We start from the raw sequence: 22,325 nt of genomic DNA on the forward strand, positions 1-22,325 counted from the left end.
TGATGGGGGGACGTAACAATCGCCTCAGGTGGTGGTCGTAGTGGTAAAGTGGACTTTAAAACATGCCAGATGCTTGGCGTGACTGAATTGTCCAGCTGGAACAGAAAGTGACTCACTGACGCTGATGTGGTTTCAACAAACCTTCTCACAACTAGAGGAAGTGACATCACGTGTGCAAAAACAGTCAAAATGTTTTTGAGAAAATTCTGAATCTAATCACATCATTCTGCTGGTCTCAAGTTTACTGTCAAACACTTTGAAGTTTGATCAAACATTTGATTAGAAAATGTTGAGTTTTCAGATCAAATGACAGTAAGAACCTGAACATCACTGCAGACTCACCTGGACTGATCTGAACGTTATTATCTCTCAGCTAGAGAACATCTGCGTTTGGTAGCACATGAATGAAGGAAATGTGCAACGATGCCAAGTGGCTCATATCAGTTTACACATCGCTGGTGCAGAAATCTGTGTGTTTATGGATAAAGCGTCAGACGTTATCAGCGATACGTTGTAGGAAGGAGCAGTTATCCAGATAGCTAACGTTAGCTACTGGCTGCCATTCATTCATTATCTAGCGTTAGCTTTATTGCTACTTAGCTAGCTAGCTGCTACAAATGAAACATCTAACGTTACACAAAACAGCATTTTGATGTTGACATAAGACCACATACATTGATATTGTAGGTAGATAACAGTAAACTCTGCTCCTTTAAAATCTTTGTTATTTAGTAACTTTAAGAGACAAAAAGCACTAGAAAGTTTGGTTCTTAGATCACAAATATTACACAGAAACCAGACAAGAAGCAGAGTGTTTGTGTGGAGACGAGAGAAGGAAAATAAAATCCTGCAGCTGGAAAATTCATGTTTTTATCAATAATTCAGAAGTTAGAAGGAAGAAAAAAGGTTTTTGTGTCGTTACCAAAATTCATGACTTTTTTTTTTGTCTGGAAAAGCTTTTAGAGGGTAAAAGTCAGAGTGCTGCTGCAGCCACTTTGTGGTTTCAATTATGTCGTCTTTTAACACACATACACACACACACACACACACACACACACACACTTACAACTGTAGTTTCAGTAGTTTAACATCCCTGCAGCAGAGTGACTCAGTGTTGGAGAGCTGCTCTTAAACAGCAGCCGACCTGCAAACTAGCACACACACACACACACACACACACACACACACACACACACACACACACACGCGCACACACACACACACACTGTAACACACACACACACACTGTAACACACACACACTGTAACACACACACACACACACACACACACACTGTAACACACACACACCGTGAGAGCAGATTAAATTGCTTGCCCTGTGGGAACACAACATGAGTCACCGTTATTCATGAGAGCTCCTGTGATCTGTGTGTATGTGTGTGTATGTGTGTGTGTGTGTGTGTGTGTGTGTGTGTGTGTTCATCCACTTCGGTATATAAATGTAAAACCTTCTACACCTGAAGTGAACCTGAAATAATATTTGTCATAAATGAATCATGAAACGTTGTCAGATACCAGCGAAGACTTTCTCAGATTTTTCTCTGCTGTATTTTTATTTGTTAGAAAGAAGCCTCTTCATGTTGCTACGACAACACACACCTGTGAATTACTTGTGTTCCAGCGAGCGTCACATGACGTCCTATCAGGTGATCAAAAACACTGAAACTAAACAACCAACCGATGTTTCTCCAAACTTTAAAGCACAAATATTTAGCACGTCATGGTCAGCTTCAGGAAGCTTCCTCGTAAACGTATACGTAACACCTCAGATTTTATGATTTAAATATTTTACACATTGTGCAAAAACAAAACTTCTAATTGATTGATTGATTGATCAAATTAATCTGAGATATCACCCAGCATTACTTCATTATGAATCTTTAGTCTTGAGTCATTCTTTATAAATCCTTCTGTTTGATCTTTCATTATAAATTAGAGATGCACTGATTGATCAGCCATCAATCAAAAACAGCCGGTTCTCAGCTGATCAGTCATGACCGGTGACCAACAGTCTCATATATCTGATGTTTTGCCGGTCAAACACACACACATGCTGCACACACACACACACACACACACACACACACACACACAGAGAGAGTCGTGTCTCCATCACTTCACAGGACGTTATATTGACTTACATTCATTTCCTGGAGACTTATCCTAACCTTGACATAACCCTAAACTAACCTTAATATAACCCTAAACTAACCTTGACTTTAAACCAAGTCTTCACCCTAAAGTTAATGATTTACGAGACTTTTGCTTTTTGTCCCCATAAGGGAGGAGTCCCCACAACGTAGGAATACCTGACACACACACACACACACACATTGACATTACAACACGTCTGCAGTTTTTAACTGGTTTAATTTAACTGTTTCATTTACCGGCAGCATGTTGCACATCGTCATGGCGACCACCAACAGGCGGCGCTCAGATGGCGGACCATCCAGCCCATAATAACCTATAAATAACACGGAGTTTACACGCCAGGACGAGTTCAGCTGTTACTGTTTTATTGAAGACGACTTGAACTGTGACTGTTAATACTGCTGCTGTTTATATTTCATTCAACCTCCTCCTCATTATATATATCATTAAATATATTATTATATATATCATTATAAATATCATTATATATATCATTATATATATCATTATAAATATCATTATATATATCATTATATATATCAGACACACTGACATGAATCCTGCTGTGATTCAGTCTGTAGGGAAAAATAAAACAGCTGATTAATATTATTAATCTAGACATGATGACCAGATGAGTGGTAGTAATTGATATTTGCTATATAAGCATTTTTGATCACATTTAAAGGTGAATATTTATATTATCAGCTCTGACAGCAGCTTAGCTCTGGTTAAGCATGGCTGCTGCTGCTGCTGCTGCTGCTGCTGCTGCTGGACTCACAAACCACAAAATCAAACATACTGAGTTTTTTTTAAATGAGCTGAGCTGCCTGGCAGAAAGTCCTGGTTCCAGTGCCAGACGCTGCAGCAGTCACCTCCAACACGTTTCATGACAAAACACCTGCTGAGATAAACAGATCTGCTCTGAACAACCTGCTTCCTTCTGCTTATTACTAATTTATCCAAATCATGATTCCTGCTGAAGTGCGACGTCGAACCGAACGCGTCCAGGTAGAAATTAAACCGGTAACGTTTATTAGCTGCAACAATTAGTCGATTAATTGATTCAAATCAAACTATTTTGATAAAAGGAATCTGAATCCAGAGAACTCAGTAATAATTACTGGATGTAAATACATTAAGACCATAAATACAATCAAAAATGGAGTTTGGTTTTTGTACCAAAACTCTTTAAATAATCATTTATGAACATGAAATTATCGCTTTACGACTGAAAGAAAACTGAAACGTCTTTAATTTGTGAATAAGTGTTGTTGACATGAATAATAAATACTGTAATATGATGTTTGTTGGTCCTGCAGCGTTAATGGATGTACAACAACACGTCTCCACGGCTCCATTATTACAGATTTTATTAACTCAAAACTTCAGCAGCAAAGACGCAGAAACAGGAAGTGTGTGTGTCTGCGTAAGTTTGTTCATTAAGAGGAAAATATCCAGCTGACTGTTGTTGGTTTGAATCCCGTTTAACTGACCGAGATGTCACCAAAAACACAGACCACACAGTGAAGTTACAAAACTCCTCAACCGTCATCCAACCAGCAAACCCAGTTTGTTTCTGCTGACTGGAAGTTCTGGTCATCCCTCCATCTTTCTCTCAGTCCGTTAAAGGACGACTCCATCAGTGACTGAAGCTCATTAACTATAACCACCACATTACTCAACATTTAATCACAAGCTTGTATCCTTGTCTTTGAATGTTACCAGACAGTCGGTCTGCATCAGGCGGAGACGAGGACCTGCTGACTCATGTTGGGATTTATTATTGTTGTCCTTTTCTGAAAGCAGGCTGCTCACATCAAACACGATAAAACCTGACAGTTATAAACCAACATCTGTACTTTTTCTCAACACTTATCATCTAGATGCAGTGTTTGGCTGTTCTAGATATTTGATATGTTCAGTAGATATTATCTAAATATCTAATTGTTAAATAGTTGAAAATGAATTTTAACAGTATTTTACCCATATCTGCTTGTATCACATTCAGTCAGGACACGGTGAACAACTGAACATCCTAAAACCCTCCAACAGTAAACCTACGCGCTAGCTTAGCTTAGTTTGGCTGTTTACTCTTAACAACACCAGTATTGTGGAATTCAGATGTCAGACTGTCTGACCTGGTTAGCTTGGCTTGGTTAGCTTGGCTTGTTAGCTTGGCTTGGTTAGCTTGGCTTAGCTAGCTTGACTTGGTTAGCTTGGCCTGGTTAGCTTGGCTTGTTAGCTTGGCTTGGTTAGCTTGGCTTGGCTAGCTTTGCCTGGTTAGCTTGGCCTGGTTAGCTTGGCTTGGTTAGCTTGGCCTGGTTAGCTTGGCCTGGTTAGCTTGGCTTGGTTAGCTTGGCCTGGTTAGCTTGGCCTGGTTAGCTTGGCCTGTCTGTGCCAGTCCCATTGCCTTGTTGCCATGGGTAACAACTATGTTTGCTTGTTTCTGCAGACACTGTATGGTCCACCAAGTACAGATTACACTGGGCAAATAAATGGGTCCAAAGGAGAGGAAGACCAAAGTTTATTCATAAATATTACACTCCAGATAATAATTGTAATTAAAATGACATTATCACCTTTACTCTCAACCAGCACTTTTCACGTTTTATAAGTTTTTTCACGGAATGATCTAATGTGGACCACAGCTGCTTATAATGTGTCATGTTCTTTTATTACAATAGTCACATTTATAAAGTTCATAATGCAAACATGTTGTCTTTACTTACAGGTGGAGGGACCAGATCCTCAACCTCAACCGAGCACAACCAGGAGATACGGCCTGACCTCCAGACCACATCAACAGAGACCTCCAGACCACATCAACAAAGACCTCCAGACCACATCAACAGAGACCTCCAGACCACATCAACAGAGACCTCTAGACCACATCAACAGAGACCTCTAGACCACATCAACAGAGACCTCTAGACCACATCAACAGAGACCTCTAGACCACATCAACAGAGACCTCTAGACCACATCAACAGAGACCTCTAGACCTACATTATCAGCCTCTCCAGACTACACAGCTGGTGAATAGTGTTTTGTTTTCTATCAAGTACAATCAAATCCTTCAACCATCATCAGTGCACTTAGATATGATCCATGTCACATATTAGACTACTGGACTGCGTCAGGGACACTTTACATCCTGGACCAGTCAGTAATGTGTTGCACATGGATCTTTTCCTTCAGCAGAACTATACAGCTGAGAGGATCTGGCCTGAAATAAACCAGAGAGTCAATTATCCCATCAAACAGTTGCGGTTCAAAGGATCAACCAGGAAACATCGACCTGGACAATCAGTTAACGAGGTTTTGAACCTCCAGTGTGAGCTGTCAGATCAGCAGCGTTGGGATGCAGAGAGCGGTGCAGGCAGGGGAAGCCCAGCGTATTCCAGGTGTGTCAAATGTTAATCAACACTGGCGCCCTCATGTACCTCTGGATTCATATTCAAACCCCATACTGGACCCAGAGCGGACCCTGCACACCCACCTCTACACTGCAGCTCCAAACATTTCAGGTAATGTTGGGAAAAGAGACGTGACGATGTAGTGTAACGTTTGTGATTTCTAACCTCTGAGAGAGAGACGAGTATTTTACAACTCAACAAGAATCCTGTGCTGTTAAATATTCTCACTACAAGAGATCAGAACACACGCTGGAGACGACTGCTACCTGGAAGTGGGTCACAACCGACAACCGACACCTCTACATGCAGATTCAGCTGTTGTTGGACTGATGTATGTGAGCACACTAACATGCTGTTTTAAAGTCACAAGCTTTGAAGTTCATGGATCTGGTAGAATTTAAGACACAAACAATGTACAAAGCAGGAAGTCATTTACTTCCTGGCAACATACAAAAAGAGAGAGAGAGAGGGGTTATTTTATTTATAAAAGTGTGTGTTTCAGTTTGTGGAACAGTCTGAAGAAATCAGAGTAAAAATATCATATTAAAAAGATTTAAAAACAACAGAAATAACAGAAATAAGGAAAAGGAAAGTAAGGCTCACAAACAGTGACGTTGTTAATGACTTTCTTTTAATTCACATCCTTGATTTGGAGGTTTGATTATATATGAAGAGTAAAACCTGGAGGTTTAGACCTGTATAGTTGGATTATGTGAATCTTTGATTAGTAGAGAATAGAGGTTGGACAAGACAAGCATGTTGCTTCTTCCTGCTGCTTTACTGGTTATTTTTGCTATATATATATATACATATATGTTGGGAGGCAGCAGGTAGGCGACCTCAGTGGCAGCTCTACTCATGTAAAATACAACCTGTGTGTAACGGTGGTGTTTCCTGGTGATAAGTTCACCATCATTGCACCGACAGTTTAGGTCACTTTCTTGATTCTGAATATCAAAAAAATCCACCAACATGCATCTTGTGGATGCGGCGCCCCGTGAGCAGGAGATGAGGAACTGATTCCAGGTCGCTGGTGAAGAGGAAGGCCCCTTCCTCCTCTACATCACCGCTCCACAGCCATGGAGCTCACCAGTATTCATCATCATCACCGACATCAGCTTCAGACGCCAACACCTGCAAAACAAATCTTATTCAAGTAACAGAAACCTGAAAGATTTTTGTAAAAGCAGAATATCGACTTCACATCTACAGTTTGTGGCAACCGCAGTGGTTCACTAATATTTCTGGCATTATGTACCATAATACTTCTGTTTTGAATGTAATATTCATTTCAGCTAACAGCTCATTGTGAGTTTGTGGAAGGGATGAAGGGGATGAAGGAGCGATGACGTCGCTGTGTTGGGATCAGACCTGCTGTTTATGTCACATCTATAAGGCTCCATTAAATTACCTCCACAAGGCTTAAACACTGCAACCTCTGAAATAACCTGAACATGAAATGTTAAAACTTTGAATAAGATTTTTGTACCACTGTTTCCTCACAACTCCTGCAGATGTTGGTTTGTTGAAGAGACAGTTTCTGTGTGTGGGGCAGAGGATCTGAGTGTAAACCTGCTGTGGGAGTCAGCAGCAGCTCTTCTATGAATGAACCCAGTAATGCTTCTCTCTCAGAAGGAGCCTCTTATTTACAAGTTAAGTTAAGTAAGTATTTGGTCAGTTACTGAATGTTCTGTAGTTCAGCAGCTTGTTTCTCTCTCACAGTCAGTTAAAAGGTGATTAATATTTAACATGAATGCTTGTCAGCATGTTGCTGCACTCTGTGGCCTAGAACAGGAAGATCTGAACACCTGCTTCACCATCAGCAGGTCTGTATGAACCCTCATACCATCATTTACTCAGGAGGAAGAGGAGGAAGGATAGATATATCCATAACACATATTTGATTTACAACATGTTCAGCAAAATAATAGAATTAAAATGTCAGTTTCTTAACTTAAAGAGTTCATTCCTGAACTTCATGGTGTGTTTGACTAGTCCACTCATTTAAACATGTACATACACACACGTCCTTTCATTTTCATAAATACTTATATTATTCTTTTTTTTTTTAATATATTGAAACTTATATTAATAACTATATAACTGGTGGTAATGTAGAAAATCAGCATTTGGAGTTTGGGACAGTCCTGGTACGCTGGTGGAGGTGCTGCTGGAATCACCGCCGACTGTCTGCTTAACGAGACTCAGCAGCAAGATTTTCTCTTTTTGACTTTGTGAGGAAACTTTGACGTGATCGTACCGTTCTGAGCAGAGCTGCAAACTCACTCTGCTCTCGTGCCACACGTTCCTTTTTCTCTGCCGCAGTTAAAAACAAATGAATAACTGATGACGTTTCAGCGTGAAGAGAAACGCTGACAGCGGACGGACAGAGAAACCATCAGGGAGAGAACCAGAAACAAACATAAATCTATATTGTAATGTATTCATATGCACGCTCTCCCCATCTCCTCTGCAGGCAGCAGTGAGAGTCAGTTACCATGGTTACAGGGATGCTCTGTGTCTCTGTTGCTCTGAAACTTCCCAGTAATAGGTTTTTAGGCTACATGATGTTTTTTATAAATATAATAATAATCATTTCCTGTCCTGTTATATATTGTTCTTGATGTTTTCTTGGTTTTCATAGCAGCCTCAGTCGAACTAATCCAGACTAGTGCAGGTGCAGGTTTCTTGACTTAATCCAAGAGGTTGGTTGGTGTAGAAATGCAGGAAATGTGTTTTAAATTAGTTTTTTTATGGGGGAGCAACCCCAAACCTCCCAACCAAGTTTGCTCCCTCATTTTAAAACATATTCAGGTGCTGATGCTAGCAGGTGTTTCAGTCATGTTGACCTGACAGGCAGTCGTCATTTGTCTAACTTTATGAGTTTGTTGGGTCAATTTCCTCCATCAGCTGCAGACGCTGCACCAGGTCAACATGCTGCTGCCTTCATCAGGTGTGTTCTGATTGGCTGCAGGTGAAGGAGGGGACACATAAATTCATGTTTTCTTTTATCCATTTTCTTAAATTTCTCTTAACTGATGTTGCTGTGGAAGTTTTTAGATGCTGAAGAGGTCACATGTTCAACCGTCAGCTCTGTCGTAACGGTCGCTGATCAGTTTGTCTCTGGATGAATCCTGACAGAGATTCTGAAACTGACCTTCGACTTGTTTGGAGATTCTAAAATCATTTTTAGCTTCAGCTCTGAACAGATTTGACCCCGAAGCCTCCTCATCCTCCTCTCTTCATCCTCCTCTCCTCATCCTCCTCTCCTCATCCTTCTCTCCTCTCCTCGTCCTCCTCTCCTCATCCTTCTCTCCTCATCCTCATCCTCCTCTCCTCTCCTCTCTTCATCCTCCTCTCCTCATCCTCCTCTCCTCATCCTCATCCTCCTCTCCTCTCCTCTCTTCATCCTCCTCTCCTCATCCTTCTCTCCTCATCCTCCTCTCCTCTCTTCATCCTCCTCTCCTCTCCTCCTCTCCTCATCCTCCTCTCTTCATCCTCCTCTCCTCATCCTCCTCTCCTCATCCTTCTCTCCTCATCCTCCTCTCCTCTCTTCATCCTCCTCTCCTCATCCTTCTCTCCTCATCCTTCTCTCCTCTCCTCGTCCTCCTCTCCTCTCCTCATCCTCCTCTCCTCATCCTTCTCTCCTCATCCTCCTCTCCTCTCTTCATCCTCCTCTCCTCTCCTCCTCTCCTCATCCTCCTCTCTTCATCCTCCTCTCCTCATCCTCCTCTCCTCTCCTCCTCTCCTCATCCTCCTCTCTTCATCCTCCTCTCCTCATCCTCCTCTCCTCATCCTTCTCTCCTCATCCTCCTCTCCTCTCTTCATCCTCCTCTCCTCTCTTCATCCTCCTCTCCTCTCCTCCTCTCTTCATCCTCCTCTCTTCATCCTCCTCTCCTCATCCTCCTCTCTTCATCCTCCTCTCCTCATCCTCCTCTCCTCATCCTCCTCTCCTCATCCTCCTCTCCTCTCCTCCTCTCCTCATCCTCCTCTCTTCATCCTCCTCTCCTCATCCTCCTCTCCTCATCCTCCTCACCTCTCGGGTGGTTTTAACTGACTTAACTGTTTGTCTTTCACCTCCTCGTCTGCTTTCTTCCTCTCTCCTCTCCTCCTCCTCCCTGCAGCCGTCTCTCTGCTCTCCATCCCACCTGACTGACTGACTGACTCCTCATAATGGAAGTGTTTTTGTGGGTTTAGAGCCAGAGAGTGAGCCTGCAGGCACACACACACACACACACACACACACACACACACACACACACACACACACACACGTACACACACACACACACACACACACACACACACACACGCACACACACACACACATATACACACACACATATACACACACACATACACACGCACACACACACACGCACAGACACACACACACACACACACACACACACACACACACACACACACACACATGCATTAAATTAATGTAATGCTCAGTTACACAGAAGTCCGTTTATTTAAAGAGCACATTATAGAAACCCAAAGTGCTTTACAAAGAAAATAAAATACAATTAAGCTATAAAATGAAGATAAATAACAATAAATGAGTAAAACTAGTTCTAGTGCAGCTCAGGAGCAGAGGAGGGAAAAATTATAGATCCTGAGAAACTGATTTATGTTGCAGATGAAAGAATAAAAGCACTGAGAGGGCTGTTTTTACATCTCTGGTGTGTTTGTTGATCTGAATCAGTGATGAGCTGTGTCTGACGGTTGTTGGTGTGATGGTTGTTGGTGTGATGGTTGTCGGTGTGATTGTTTTTGGTGTGACGGTTGTTGGTGTGACGGTTGTTGGTGTGATGGTTGTCGGTGTGATGGTTGTTGGTGTGATGGTTGTTGGTGTGACGGTTGTTGGTGTGATGGTTGGTGGTGTGATGGTTGTTGGTGTGATGGTTGTTGGTGTGATGGTTGTTGGTGTGATGGTTGGTGGTGTGATGGTTGTCGGTGTGATGGTTGTTGGTGTGATGGTTGTTGGTGTGACGGTTTTTGGTGTGATGGTTGTTGGTGTGATGGTTGTTGGTGTGATGGTTGTTGGTGTGACGGTTGTTGGTGTGATGGTTGGTGGTGTGATGGTTGTTGGTGTGATGGTTGTTGGTGTGACGGTTGTTGGTGTGATGGTTGTCGGTGTGATGGTTGTTGGTGTGATGGTTGTTGGTGTGACGGTTGTTGATGTGACGGTTGTTGGTGTGATGGTTGGTGGTGTGATGGTTGGTGGTGTGATGGTTGGTGGTGTGACGGTTGTTGGTGTGACGGTTGTTGGTGTGATGGTTGTCGGTGTGATGGTTGTTGGTGTGATGGTTGTTGGTGTGACGGTTGTTGATGTGACGGTTGTTGGTGTGATGGTTGTTGGTGTGATGGTTGTCGGTGTGATGGTTGTTGGTGTGATGGTTGTTGGTGTGACGGTTGTTGATGTGACGGTTGTTGGTGTGATGGTTGTTGGTGTGACGGTTGATGGTGTGATGGTTGATGGTGTGATGGTTGTTGGTGTGACGGTTGATGGTGTGATGGTTGATGGTGTGATGGTTGTTGGTGTGACGGTTGATGGTGTGATGGTTGGTGGTGTGATGGTTGTTGGTGTGACGGTTGGTGGTGTGATGGTTGGTGGTGTGATGGTTGTTGGTGTGACGGTTTTTGGTGTGATGGTTGTTGGTGTGATGGTTGTTGGTGTGATGGTTGTTGGTGTGACGGTTGTTGGTGTGATGGTTGGTGGTGTGATGGTTGTTGGTGTGATGGTTGTTGGTGTGATGGTTGTTGGTGTGACGGTTGTTGGTGTGACGGTTGTCGGTGTGATGGTTGTTGGTGTGATGGTTGTTGGTGTGACGGTTGTTGATGTGACGGTTGTTGGTGTGATGGTTGGTGGTGTGATGGTTGGTGGTGTGATGGTTGGTGGTGTGACGGTTGTTGGTGTGACGGTTGTTGGTGTGATGGTTGTCGGTGTGATGGTTGTTGGTGTGATGGTTGTTGGTGTGACGGTTGTTGATGTGACGGTTGTTGGTGTGACGGTTGTTGGTGTGATGGTTGTCGGTGTGATGGTTGTTGGTGTGATGGTTGTTGGTGTGACGGTTGTTGGTGTGACGGTTGTTGGTGTGATGGTTGTTGGTGTGACGGTTGATGGTGTGATGGTTGATGGTGTGATGGTTGTTGGTGTGACGGTTGATGGTGTGATGGTTGATGGTGTGATGGTTGTTGGTGTGACGGTTGATGGTGTGATGGTTGGTGGTGTGATGGTTGTTGGTGTGACGGTTGGTGGTGTGATGGTTGTCGGTGTGATGGTTGTTGGTGTGATGGTTGTTGGTGTGATGGTTGTTGATGTGATGGTTGTTGATGTGATGGTTGTTGATGTGATGGTTGTTGATGTGATGGTTGATGGTGTGATGGTTGTTGGTGTGACGGTTGGTGGTGTGATGGTTGGTGGTGTGATGGTTGTCGGTGTGATGGTTGTTGGTGTGATGGTTGTTGGTGTGATGGTTGTTGATGTGATGGTTGTTGATGTGATGGTTGTTGATGTGATGGTTGTTGGTGTGACGGTTGATGGTGTGATGGTTGATGGTGTGATGGTTGTTGGTGTGACGGTTGATGGTGTGATGGTTGATGGTGTGATGGTTGTTGATGTGACGGTTGTCGGTGTGATGGTTGTTGGTGTGATGGTTGTCGGTGTGATGGTTGTTGGTGTGACGGTTGTTGGTGTGACGGTTGTTGATGTGATGGTTGTTGGTGTGATTGTTTTTGATGTGATGGTTGTTTTTTGTGTTTTGCCAGCAAGCTGTTGACAGAAACAGTGAAACAGTGACTGGAAGAAACAATCTGAACCTTCATCCATCTCTCTGAAAATGATCTCAGAGGATCAGAGTTGTGTTTTATCTTGAACTCTTCCTCTTCGTGTGTTTCTCCTCTCCATCCTCTCTTTTAAAGCAGTCAGGATCTCCTCTCTCTCTCTCTGTGAACTCTTCCCTCCAGCCTCCTCCTCCTCCGTCTGTCCGGCTGACGTCTGGAGTCAAACAGGACGAGAATCAAAGGCAGAAACAGGATGAATAAGAGATGAAAGGAGGACTGCCGAGGAGAGACGAAGAGAGGATGAAATGATGATGGTCGGCACAGTCAACTCAATAAATTAGCTTTCTGTAAAAACTAAAACCAGGATTCAAATAACTGCCTGAACAAATACAGGCTGGTCACTGATACAGAAAAAAAACTTCAGTAACATTTAGTATAATGTACTGATATTAATGTTGACAATTTTAATATTAAAATATGATATTTACTCCTGAACATGACCAGCAGGGGGCGACCTGACAGACTCCTGCAGGGGTCTGATGGTCAGTCTGAGATATCGACCAGTAAAAACTCTCCTCTAACCTCAGCAGCTCCTGATGAACTGGTTTCACTGCAGACTGACAGAGTGTGTGTGTGGGTGGGTGGTATGACTTAAGTCACTTTCAGGGACACACATCAGACTTAAGAGCAGTTGACTGGGGACAAAAGTCGTGTCCCCAATTGGGAAAAAGCAGATTTTTGGGGTCAGTGGTTAAAGTTAGTGTGAGTCTCCAGGAAATGTATGCAGGTCTGTGTAAATACCCCAAAAGTGACTTAAGTAAACCTCTGTGTGTGTGTGTGTGTGTGTGTGTGTGTGTGTGTGTGTGTGTGTGTGTGTGTGTGTGTGTGAGTTCATAGAAAGTCCAGGGAGACACCAAGTGGTAACTTCAGGCAGAACTGGAAGCAACAATTCAACTTGTTGTTTAAAGGATCATTCTGCTGATTTTCTATCTTTGTCTTCATGTTTGGATCCAAACCAACAATGAACTGATCTACTAACCAGTGTTGTGTTTGTATCAAAGCTGATATATCTTATTAAAAACATGTCAGTGAGCCACACCGCTGCACTGGGTCACATGTTCCTTCATCATGAAGAGTTTGTTTAGAAACGACTCCAAAGACTAATAAGTGATCATGTTTTCAGTCTCCAGTGAGCAGTTCTGTGGATTAACGGATGATTCTGTGTGTCAGCAGACAGCCTGCGGAGATATTTCTGCTCTGTGAGGACTTTTCAGTTTGCAGGTCTACAACGTCTCCGTCTCTTCTCCTTCCAGTCGATGACTTTTAATATCTGCAGCCTCCAAATGAGGAGCTGTTATCTGATGACTGGTTGCCAGGTAACCGTGTAATTCTGGACCATTAAAGTTTGGGGATGGAGCTCACGGTTGAGCAGAGTGAAAGCACTTCACACAGTGAAATGTGTCTCTGTGGGTTTGTTTTAATGTGGATGTGCTTTCATTTTATGAGCCTAATTCAACCTTTAATTTTCTTTTTATGCTTTGATCTGCTTTATTGTGAAATGTTTTCTGTGTTTTATTCAGTCTGTAAACTCAATATAACATAAAGTGCTAAATAAAAATGATTGGAACAGTGGACAAAGTCTATTAATGTGTCAGGGGAGGGTCAGGATGTGATCTAAAAGAATACCAAACAGTCTCTGGATTTGCTGCTGTGTCAGTAAACCAACAAAACAAGACCTCAGGCTGTAGGAAACAGCAGATTTATCAATAATGAAAATAACTGTTAGTTGCAGCTCTGCAGACAGTATCTGATCAATACTATGAATAGGAATAATCAGCTGCCGTGTGTCTGTGTGTTGTTATAAACACGTAAAACACAGTGTGAGCATCACATGACTGCTCTAACAGTCACATGAACATGTTTGTCAGACTGCTGTCAGCCCTTCATGATCTACATTATTTTATAAATCTGAACAGATATTTGATCAAATGTGAACTTGTACAATGTGACATTTCAACAGGAGGTTGAGAAACAAAATAATGGCGTCGGAGCACTTCCTTGTTGCCGAAGCACAGAGGCTGAATCCAGATGTCTAGCTAGCTTACAGCTAACGCACAGCTAATGTGTTTTGGCTGTTTGGGGTGAATAAACACAAATAGTCCAGCAGTCATTCATTTTGAATAGGGTCTAAACTCACCATAACTTATTTTGAAGAGCTTTTCTGAACAGTTCTTGATGGTTTAGATAAGTTCAGGAGCTACAACACATCTGTCAAAATGTTCATGTTCACACACAACAACCACAAACAACCTCTGCCTGACTACAACAGATTATATTAAATACATTAAAATTTGTACTAATATTAACTCATACAACAAAACTGACAAAAGCAAATGTCATCTGAAGTAAATATGGTACATATCATTATGATGATGATTATTGGGTTTTTTTTAAATTTTATCATTATAAAACATTGTCACTCCCATATTGCTGTGAATTATGGGTAATATTCTGAGTGAAGTCTGCACCCCGAGCAGACTCTCTGGAGGTCTGCAGGAAGTCCACTTGAGGCTCCTTGTGGACTTGATGAACTGTGGACTTGGATCAAGCAGGAGGGTCCGGGTCCTTAAACCTGCATTCTCTCTAACGGCCAGCAGGGGGCGACTCCACCGGCGGCAAAAACACGTCTACGACAAAATGATCCTACTGTTTCCTAAAAGTCTTCTTCAATACATCATGATGTTCATTTATAAATGATGGTCCATTTAGAGTAAAACAGACGATAAAGCAGCGTATGCTTTAGGTTGTGGCTTCATTGTGATCGACAAATTGCTACCATGGCAACAACATTGATGGCGTGTAGGTGTAGCTGCTGCTCTTTCAGTGTGTTTTCAGTTCATGAGTTAATTATAACATTTCAGTCGCCTAAAAAAGTCTCGTTCAGTGTTTGGTTGTGATAAAAGATCCTCTTAATGAGTCGGATGATCCGTTTTTCTGGTGAGCACATTTTGTTTTAACGGTTTCAGGCCTGTTTTTCACTGGAAAAAATGAGCATTAGCATTAGCATAATCAAAGTTAACCATAGACTGTAAATGCACTGTGCTAACCGAGCTAGCAGCTAGCGCTATCGTCAGCTCCACCTCTCGTCCAAATATGGTCACTTCTGGCTCCAAAAATCAACCCGGACGTCTGGTTCAGCCTGATGAGACAGAATCAAACGTTTGTTGAGATGCAACTTTGAATTTTTAATAAAACATGAAACACAATGAGAGATAACGCATCTTTCACACACACACACACACACAAACACACACACACACACACACACACACACACACACAGTCTGATCAATACAGGCATATTACAGAAGTATCGACTGAGGAAATTAAAGGTTTAACTAGAAAATGCATTTGCTGCAGAAAGTGTGTGTGAATGCTGTCGGCTGAATTGAATCACAAAGTTTTGCTGAAAATGCAGAAATCTGAAATATAAAAACCTGCAGAACTGGAAGCTGAAATACATCATGTAAGGAAGCTTTGAGCTGAAATTCACTTTTCTCTACCTTACATTATATATATATATAATGTAAGGTAGAGAAAAGTTGAATAGAAGCATAAATGTTCTTAAAGAGCAAGTTTAGCATTTGAAGGGTTTCTGTAGTTTATCTTTATGATGCCTTTTATCTTATTTGTTAAAGGAGTTTGGTGTAATATTTTCCTTGTATGTTAATATGTGTGTTCTTTAACGTTTTGTCACCACCAGACAAACAGCAGCTGAAGTACGATGAGGTTGACTGCTGTTTGTTTGTGCTTTGATTGATGGTTTACAGTCTGATAATGTGTGTTTGTATTGATTACTGACGGTGGCTGAGCAGGCTAATTATCAGCTAATTGTGCTCAGTTTCTAACAGCAGTTTGCAGTAAATTGTCGCCCTTTGTGTGCATGTTTTTAAATGATTTTCATAATTAAACATGATGTGCTTGATGCTGTTATGAATCCTGATGAAAGCTCAGCGTTCTCGTTGCCTTTTAGCTTCTCTTCTTAAGTCACGTTAACATTTATTCACACAGGAAAAGCTCAGAATAATAATAATAATAATAATAATAATAATGATTTGAGCTCCTCTCTGTCAGCTGCTGTGTGTGGATTTTATTTCTTTAATTTTCTGTTACAACATACATAATTATAACCATGTATCATCAAACTCTAGTTTAACACTACAATCTGTCAAATAAAACACTGTTTTTATTGGTGACCCACTCAAATGAGCACCTGCGGGTCCCGGAGACTCAACCAACCAATCAGCATCACCGTATGACCACAGCGACGGGGATTATCAATGACTATATTCATCATCAGCCTCCTAAAGAAATCAGTCATCATCCTCTCGGCCCTCAGCGTCCCGTCCTCTGCTGCTTCCTGTTCCTCAGGGTCTCAGGCAGCTTCGTGTCCATGTCGTTAGTAAAAGTGATTTTAAATCCTCTATGAACTTGCTCTCATCCTCTTCGTCTCCTCCACCATCCTCTCTCCCTGATTACGAGTTCTCCTCATCGTCCTCTTCTCCGTCCTCCAGCTGTGCTAACAGCTGCCACTCAGCTAACGTTAGCATTGCTGCTAGCAGTGCTTTTGCTATGCTGAGTTACCAACATTCAAACATTCCTCCCATAGACTTTCTATATAAATTTTAATATTTTAAAAAATATATAATATCTGGAATATGCTAGAAAGAAGAAAATAGCATATATGTCCTTAAAGAGCTGCATGGTTTGATGTTTGGATGGTTTCTGTAGCTGAAAGTATGCAAGTAGTTAAAATAAATAAAGCTTTGAAGAACGATGTCAGCATTCATATTAATCAATCAGTGAGCTCCTGATCAATAACATAATCACAGCAGAGCTGCTGTTAAACAGACAATAACACGCTGCTGAGAAACACCTTCAGCTTCAATTACAGCTGATCCACTAATTACATGTCAGATCATTACTGTCAGCTGATCATTACAGGAAATACATCTGTGACTAATTAACTATTTAATACCAATAACTGTAAGTAAACAATTCACCTGAGTAGCTATATATGAGTAATAATTTAATATGTCATATTTAATGCTTAATCAACTAATTAAGATATAAGACTAGTTACAGTACAGAATAATCAAATACTTGTACATTTATTGACCCAAATATAAGACGACGCCCCTTTTTCCAACAGCTGTTTTTGAAGATAAAAACACTTTGACAGTCGTCCTGTTGGGAAAGTTTCCCTGAGATTCTGTTCAAGGTACTTATACTTTACTTGAGTATTTCCATGTGATGCTACTTTCTACGTTTCAGAGGGAAATATTGTACTTTCTACTCCACTACATTTATTTGACAGCTTTAGTTACTTTTCAGATGAAGATTTGACACAATGGATAATATAACAAGCTTTTAAAATACAACACATTGTTAAAGATGAAACCAGTGGTTTCCAACCTTTTTGGCTTTTGACGTCTTACAAAAAGCAGTGTGTAGTCGGGGTCACATTTCACATGTCTATGAGTTGTTAACAGCTCCACCAAATAGTGATTTTTCCCTCTAAACTTCTCACATGCTTTCATTTCAATAAATGTTCAAATGATCCAATATTTCAGCAAAAATCAAAGATTAGAGAAAAAGTCCAAAAACTGAAAACAGATTTGTGTATCAGAACTTTGTTTTTTCTTCTTTCCTCTCCCATTAATCATCTCACCACCCCTCAGATTTATCTGCTGACCCTTTGGAGGGGCCCGACCCCTAGGTTGGGAACCACTGGACTAAACTAGCTAACTGTATATAAAGTAGTGTAAACTAGCTCCACCTCCAGCAGCTACAACAGTAACATGCTGCTCTAACACTGATGCTTCACTATTAATAATCTAATGATGTCATATATAATAATATATCAGTCAGAGGGACCAAACCACTACTTTTACTGCAATACTTTAACTACATCAAGCTCATAATACTTATGTACTTTTACTGCAATACTTTAACTACATCAAGCTCATAATACTTATGTACTTTTACTGCAATACTTTAACTACATCAAGCTCATAATACTTATGTACTTTTACTGCAATACTTTAACTACATCAAGCTCATAATACTTATGTACTTTTACTGCAATACTTTAACTACATCAAGCTCATAATACTTATGTACTTTTACTGCAATACTTTAACTACATCAAGCTCATAATACTTATGTACTTTTACTGCAGTACTTTAACTACATCAAGCTCATAATACTTATGTACTTTTACTGCAATACTTTAACTACATCAAGCTCATAATACTGATGTACTTTTACTGCAATACTTTAACTACATCAAGCTCATAATACTGATGTACTTTTACTGCTGCCTGCAGGTTAAACTGAGCTAACAAACACTTTCAGTGCTGACTGGCTCTAACCTGCTAGCGTAGCAACATCAATGCTACAAACAACCCAGAATGCATCACTCTCTGTAGGTTCTCTCCATTCAAAGAGACGATCAGATGTTGTGAACACGTAACTGTTGAGTCCTGAAATATAAGACGACCAACACTTCAAAGTGTAATCTTCAGACTGTATTCAGTGCTCATGTTTTCATATCAGATTGATGATCAATATGTGGTAATGTCTCTGCACATTCAGTCATTAGTCTGCAGTATCACAGCGTCCAATCACATTTATAATCTAATACATCTGGAACATGAATCCGATCAGAACGGTCGTCCCACAGAGAAAAACAATCCACTTCATCAAATGAAATATTGATGTTTAAATGTGAAATCTTTACGAATACAATAACTCTATGAATGCTATAGTTCTTCATCACTGCATTCCTGTCAGTTTTTAATTTGTTCCCTCGTTCTCCATTGAATGCCTCAACACACACACACACACACACACACACACACACACACACACACACACACACACAGTGATCTGATAATACAACCACAGAAACAATTAAAGCTGTAAGCAGCGTTGGTCGGGACCTCGCACTCTGGCCCATCAGATCATTTTGCTTTTTAAAAATGAGGGATATTTCTTATAAGTGTGGTGTGCTTTTATTTTGAAAGTTTGATTGACATGTGTACTGTCAGGTGTGTAGAGACAATAAGTAACTGCAGCTGGACACAGAAAAATACTCATATATTTGAATGGAGAGTGTGAGCGAACCCACACCTTTTTGAACATTTACTGCTTCCACATAGTTTTAGATACAAACTTCATTTGAACTTTAAATGAGTCACGAGACTTTGACCTACAAATCTTGAATTTACATGTTTTTTCTATCTTTTATTGTTTTTGAGATATTAGAGTGTGAGTTTTAAAGTCTTTTCTTGCTCCTCCTGTGATTTTATAATGAGTGTGTATTGCGGAATGTTTCACAGCACTGAGGGAGTGACATCACCAGGATTATTCCTTATTTGGACATCAGTCCTGGAGTTGGGGGTGTTCCCCAGAGATAAAGCTGAACTACTGACACACACAAAGTGCTGAAGAGACTCTCCATAACCTGTTGTTCCTCTTCTTCTTTCCACAAAGTTAGGTTGTAAAAAATAGGCAATAAATGAAAAAAATAGGTAGAGGTCTGTCTGCAGGGAGGTGATGAGTAAAGTTGTATCTCAGTAGTCAGCGCAGCTGTTACAGTTTTAGTCGATATTCAAGAGATTTTCAGTAAATATTGATCAGCAGATTTTAGTAGATATTTGAGAAGTTTCAGCCAATATTCAAGAGCAGAAGTTTTTATTTAATTAGACAGTCAAGACGTTTATTAGATATTTAGGATGATTGTCTGAACAATTATTAAAACAATATTCAGCAAATATTGAGTCAGAGTTTTGGTGGATATCAGTGATAGTTTCCTTTATTTCAGTTGATATTATTGATCAGCTGCTGCATTAATCATTGTTGATGATGCAACAAAAGATCAAAGATGTCTGCAGACAGCAGTCCTCAGTGTAATCTTTGTCTTAAATGAACATGAAGTCTTATGAAGGGAGGATATTGAACCAAATAAACATGTCAGATGGAATCTTGTAAAAGATTATATTAGAAACTTTATTTCATAAAGTTCTGTTAAATCCTGATGTTGTGTCTGTCCCTTTGCTCTGGCAGTGATAAACACTGGAGCATCTCTGTTCCTGTCATTTCCATCGCTGACAGGTGATAATTACAACTTCCTGTCCTCCTTTCTTCTTCTACTGTCTGTCATTAAAGTGAGACCTGATAATTAGACCTCAGTCCTCCCACAGCTTTCATCTCTCCTCTGATTTTTATTTTTTATCTCTTTATGTCACTGAGGCAAATGAGGCTTCCAGTCATGGCCTCCCACTGAGGGCTTCTGGGTAACGCAGTTCAGAGAGACGTGGAGGTGACGAGTGGAAGCCGTCCTGCTGACGTTTGTTGGACTCTCAGTCAGTTTCAGTTGAGAGTCATTGACATTTATACTCCACTGCTCGTCATGTGATCTCGTTCATTCAAACTTAAAATGACACATTATGATGTCATAGTGTTTCATGATGACATCATAATGCCAATAAAATGTTTTGTTATCATAATGACCAACATTACATCATAAAATGAATTGTATTGTTACCATGGTGACATAAAGATGTCAGTTGTTTTGCTACCATGGACAGCCACAGCCCACTTTTTATTACCTTAATGACATCATAATTGGTTGCTATGCTACCATGGTTGATTGATTTGTTACGACAGTGACATCATAATGCCAATTGTTATGTTACCATGACAGCATATCGCCCATTGTATTGTTACCACTGGGGGCAGAGAAATGTCAGTTGTTTAGTTACCATGATGACATCATAACCTCCCATTGTTTTGTTAAGATTATGACATCATACTGTTATGTTACCATGACGGCGTCACATTGTCAACATTTCTATCATGGCCTCAGCTGATGTGTGTTTCTCTTCTCAGACCTGAACCGACACACAGAGACTCACAGGAAGTAAGCAGAGGAGCCCCCTCATTAATTATGCACATATTCATGATGTTTAATATGCTAATGAGGATCAGGTCACCCTCTCTGCAGAAGGTCACACGCTCGTTAAGATAACTGGCTTCCCACAATCCTCCTGGGAGTCCATCTGCCCGTTAAACACACACTTCAGAGCTAAGTGTGCGTGTGTGTGTGTGTGTGTGCGTGTGTGTCTGTGTGTGTGTGTGCGTGTGTGTGTGTGTGTGTGTGTGTGTGTGTGCGTGTGTGTGCGTGTGTGTGCGTGTGTCTGTGTGTGTGTGTGTGTGTGTGTGTGTGCGTGTGTCTGTGTGTGTGTGTGTGTGTGTGTGCGTGTGTCTGTGTGTGTGTGTGTGTGTGTGTGTGTGCGTGTGTCTGTGTGTGTGTGTGTGTGTGTGTAGAAAGTACAGGAAAATAAGGACACCAAGTGGTAACTTAAAGCAAAACTGTTGGTTAAAGGATCATTCTGGTGATTTTCTATATTTTTCTACTAACTAACGGATCGGAGTCGTTTGATAAAATGTAAATTAACCCCCAAAGTGCCAAAATGTGCTCAAGAGCACCACCTATGTAACTAAAATGGCCGCCACGGCCCGTAGGAATGTCGTAGAGAGATCAAACCAAAACTTAATTGTTCGTCTCATTAAGACCTACAAATCACACCCCTGACCTAAATCCAACAGGAAGTCTGCAATTAGCCTTTCAAAATAAAACCTTGCCCCAATTTTGGCCCCCGAACAAACGCTATCTCCTCCCGTTAATGGTATCAGCTTCAATTTCCTACTAAAAAATATGATTTTTAATGTTAGATTTGGCCAAAGTCATGGGATTTATGAGGATATTTCACAAGAAGCGTACTCTAAAATCCTCCTCTCCAACTGCTCCTGGTGATGTCACTCATCACCGCAATACACACTCATTATAAAATCACAGGAGGAGCAAGAAAAGACTT

The 22,325-nt window shown here is 41.1% G+C and overlaps 1 protein-coding gene across 1 annotated transcript; it reads right to left on the reverse strand.

The window, feature by feature from the left end:
- Positions 1-10,224: 10,224 nt before the first annotated feature.
- Positions 10,225-21,506, reverse strand: LOC121913389 (GATA zinc finger domain-containing protein 14-like). Its single transcript, XM_042436097.1, has 2 exons — positions 21,488-21,506; positions 10,225-12,371 (listed from the first exon to the last, which is right to left on the reverse strand). The coding sequence occupies exons 1-2, from the start codon at positions 21,504-21,506 to the stop codon at positions 10,225-10,227; spliced, it is 2,166 nt and encodes a 721-aa protein (XP_042292031.1).
- Positions 21,507-22,325: the final 819 nt, after the last annotated feature.

Source organism: Thunnus maccoyii, chromosome 15 (genome assembly GCF_910596095.1).
Source record: "Thunnus maccoyii chromosome 15, fThuMac1.1, whole genome shotgun sequence".
In the NCBI taxonomy this organism is placed as follows: domain Eukaryota; kingdom Metazoa; phylum Chordata; class Actinopteri; order Scombriformes; family Scombridae; genus Thunnus; species Thunnus maccoyii.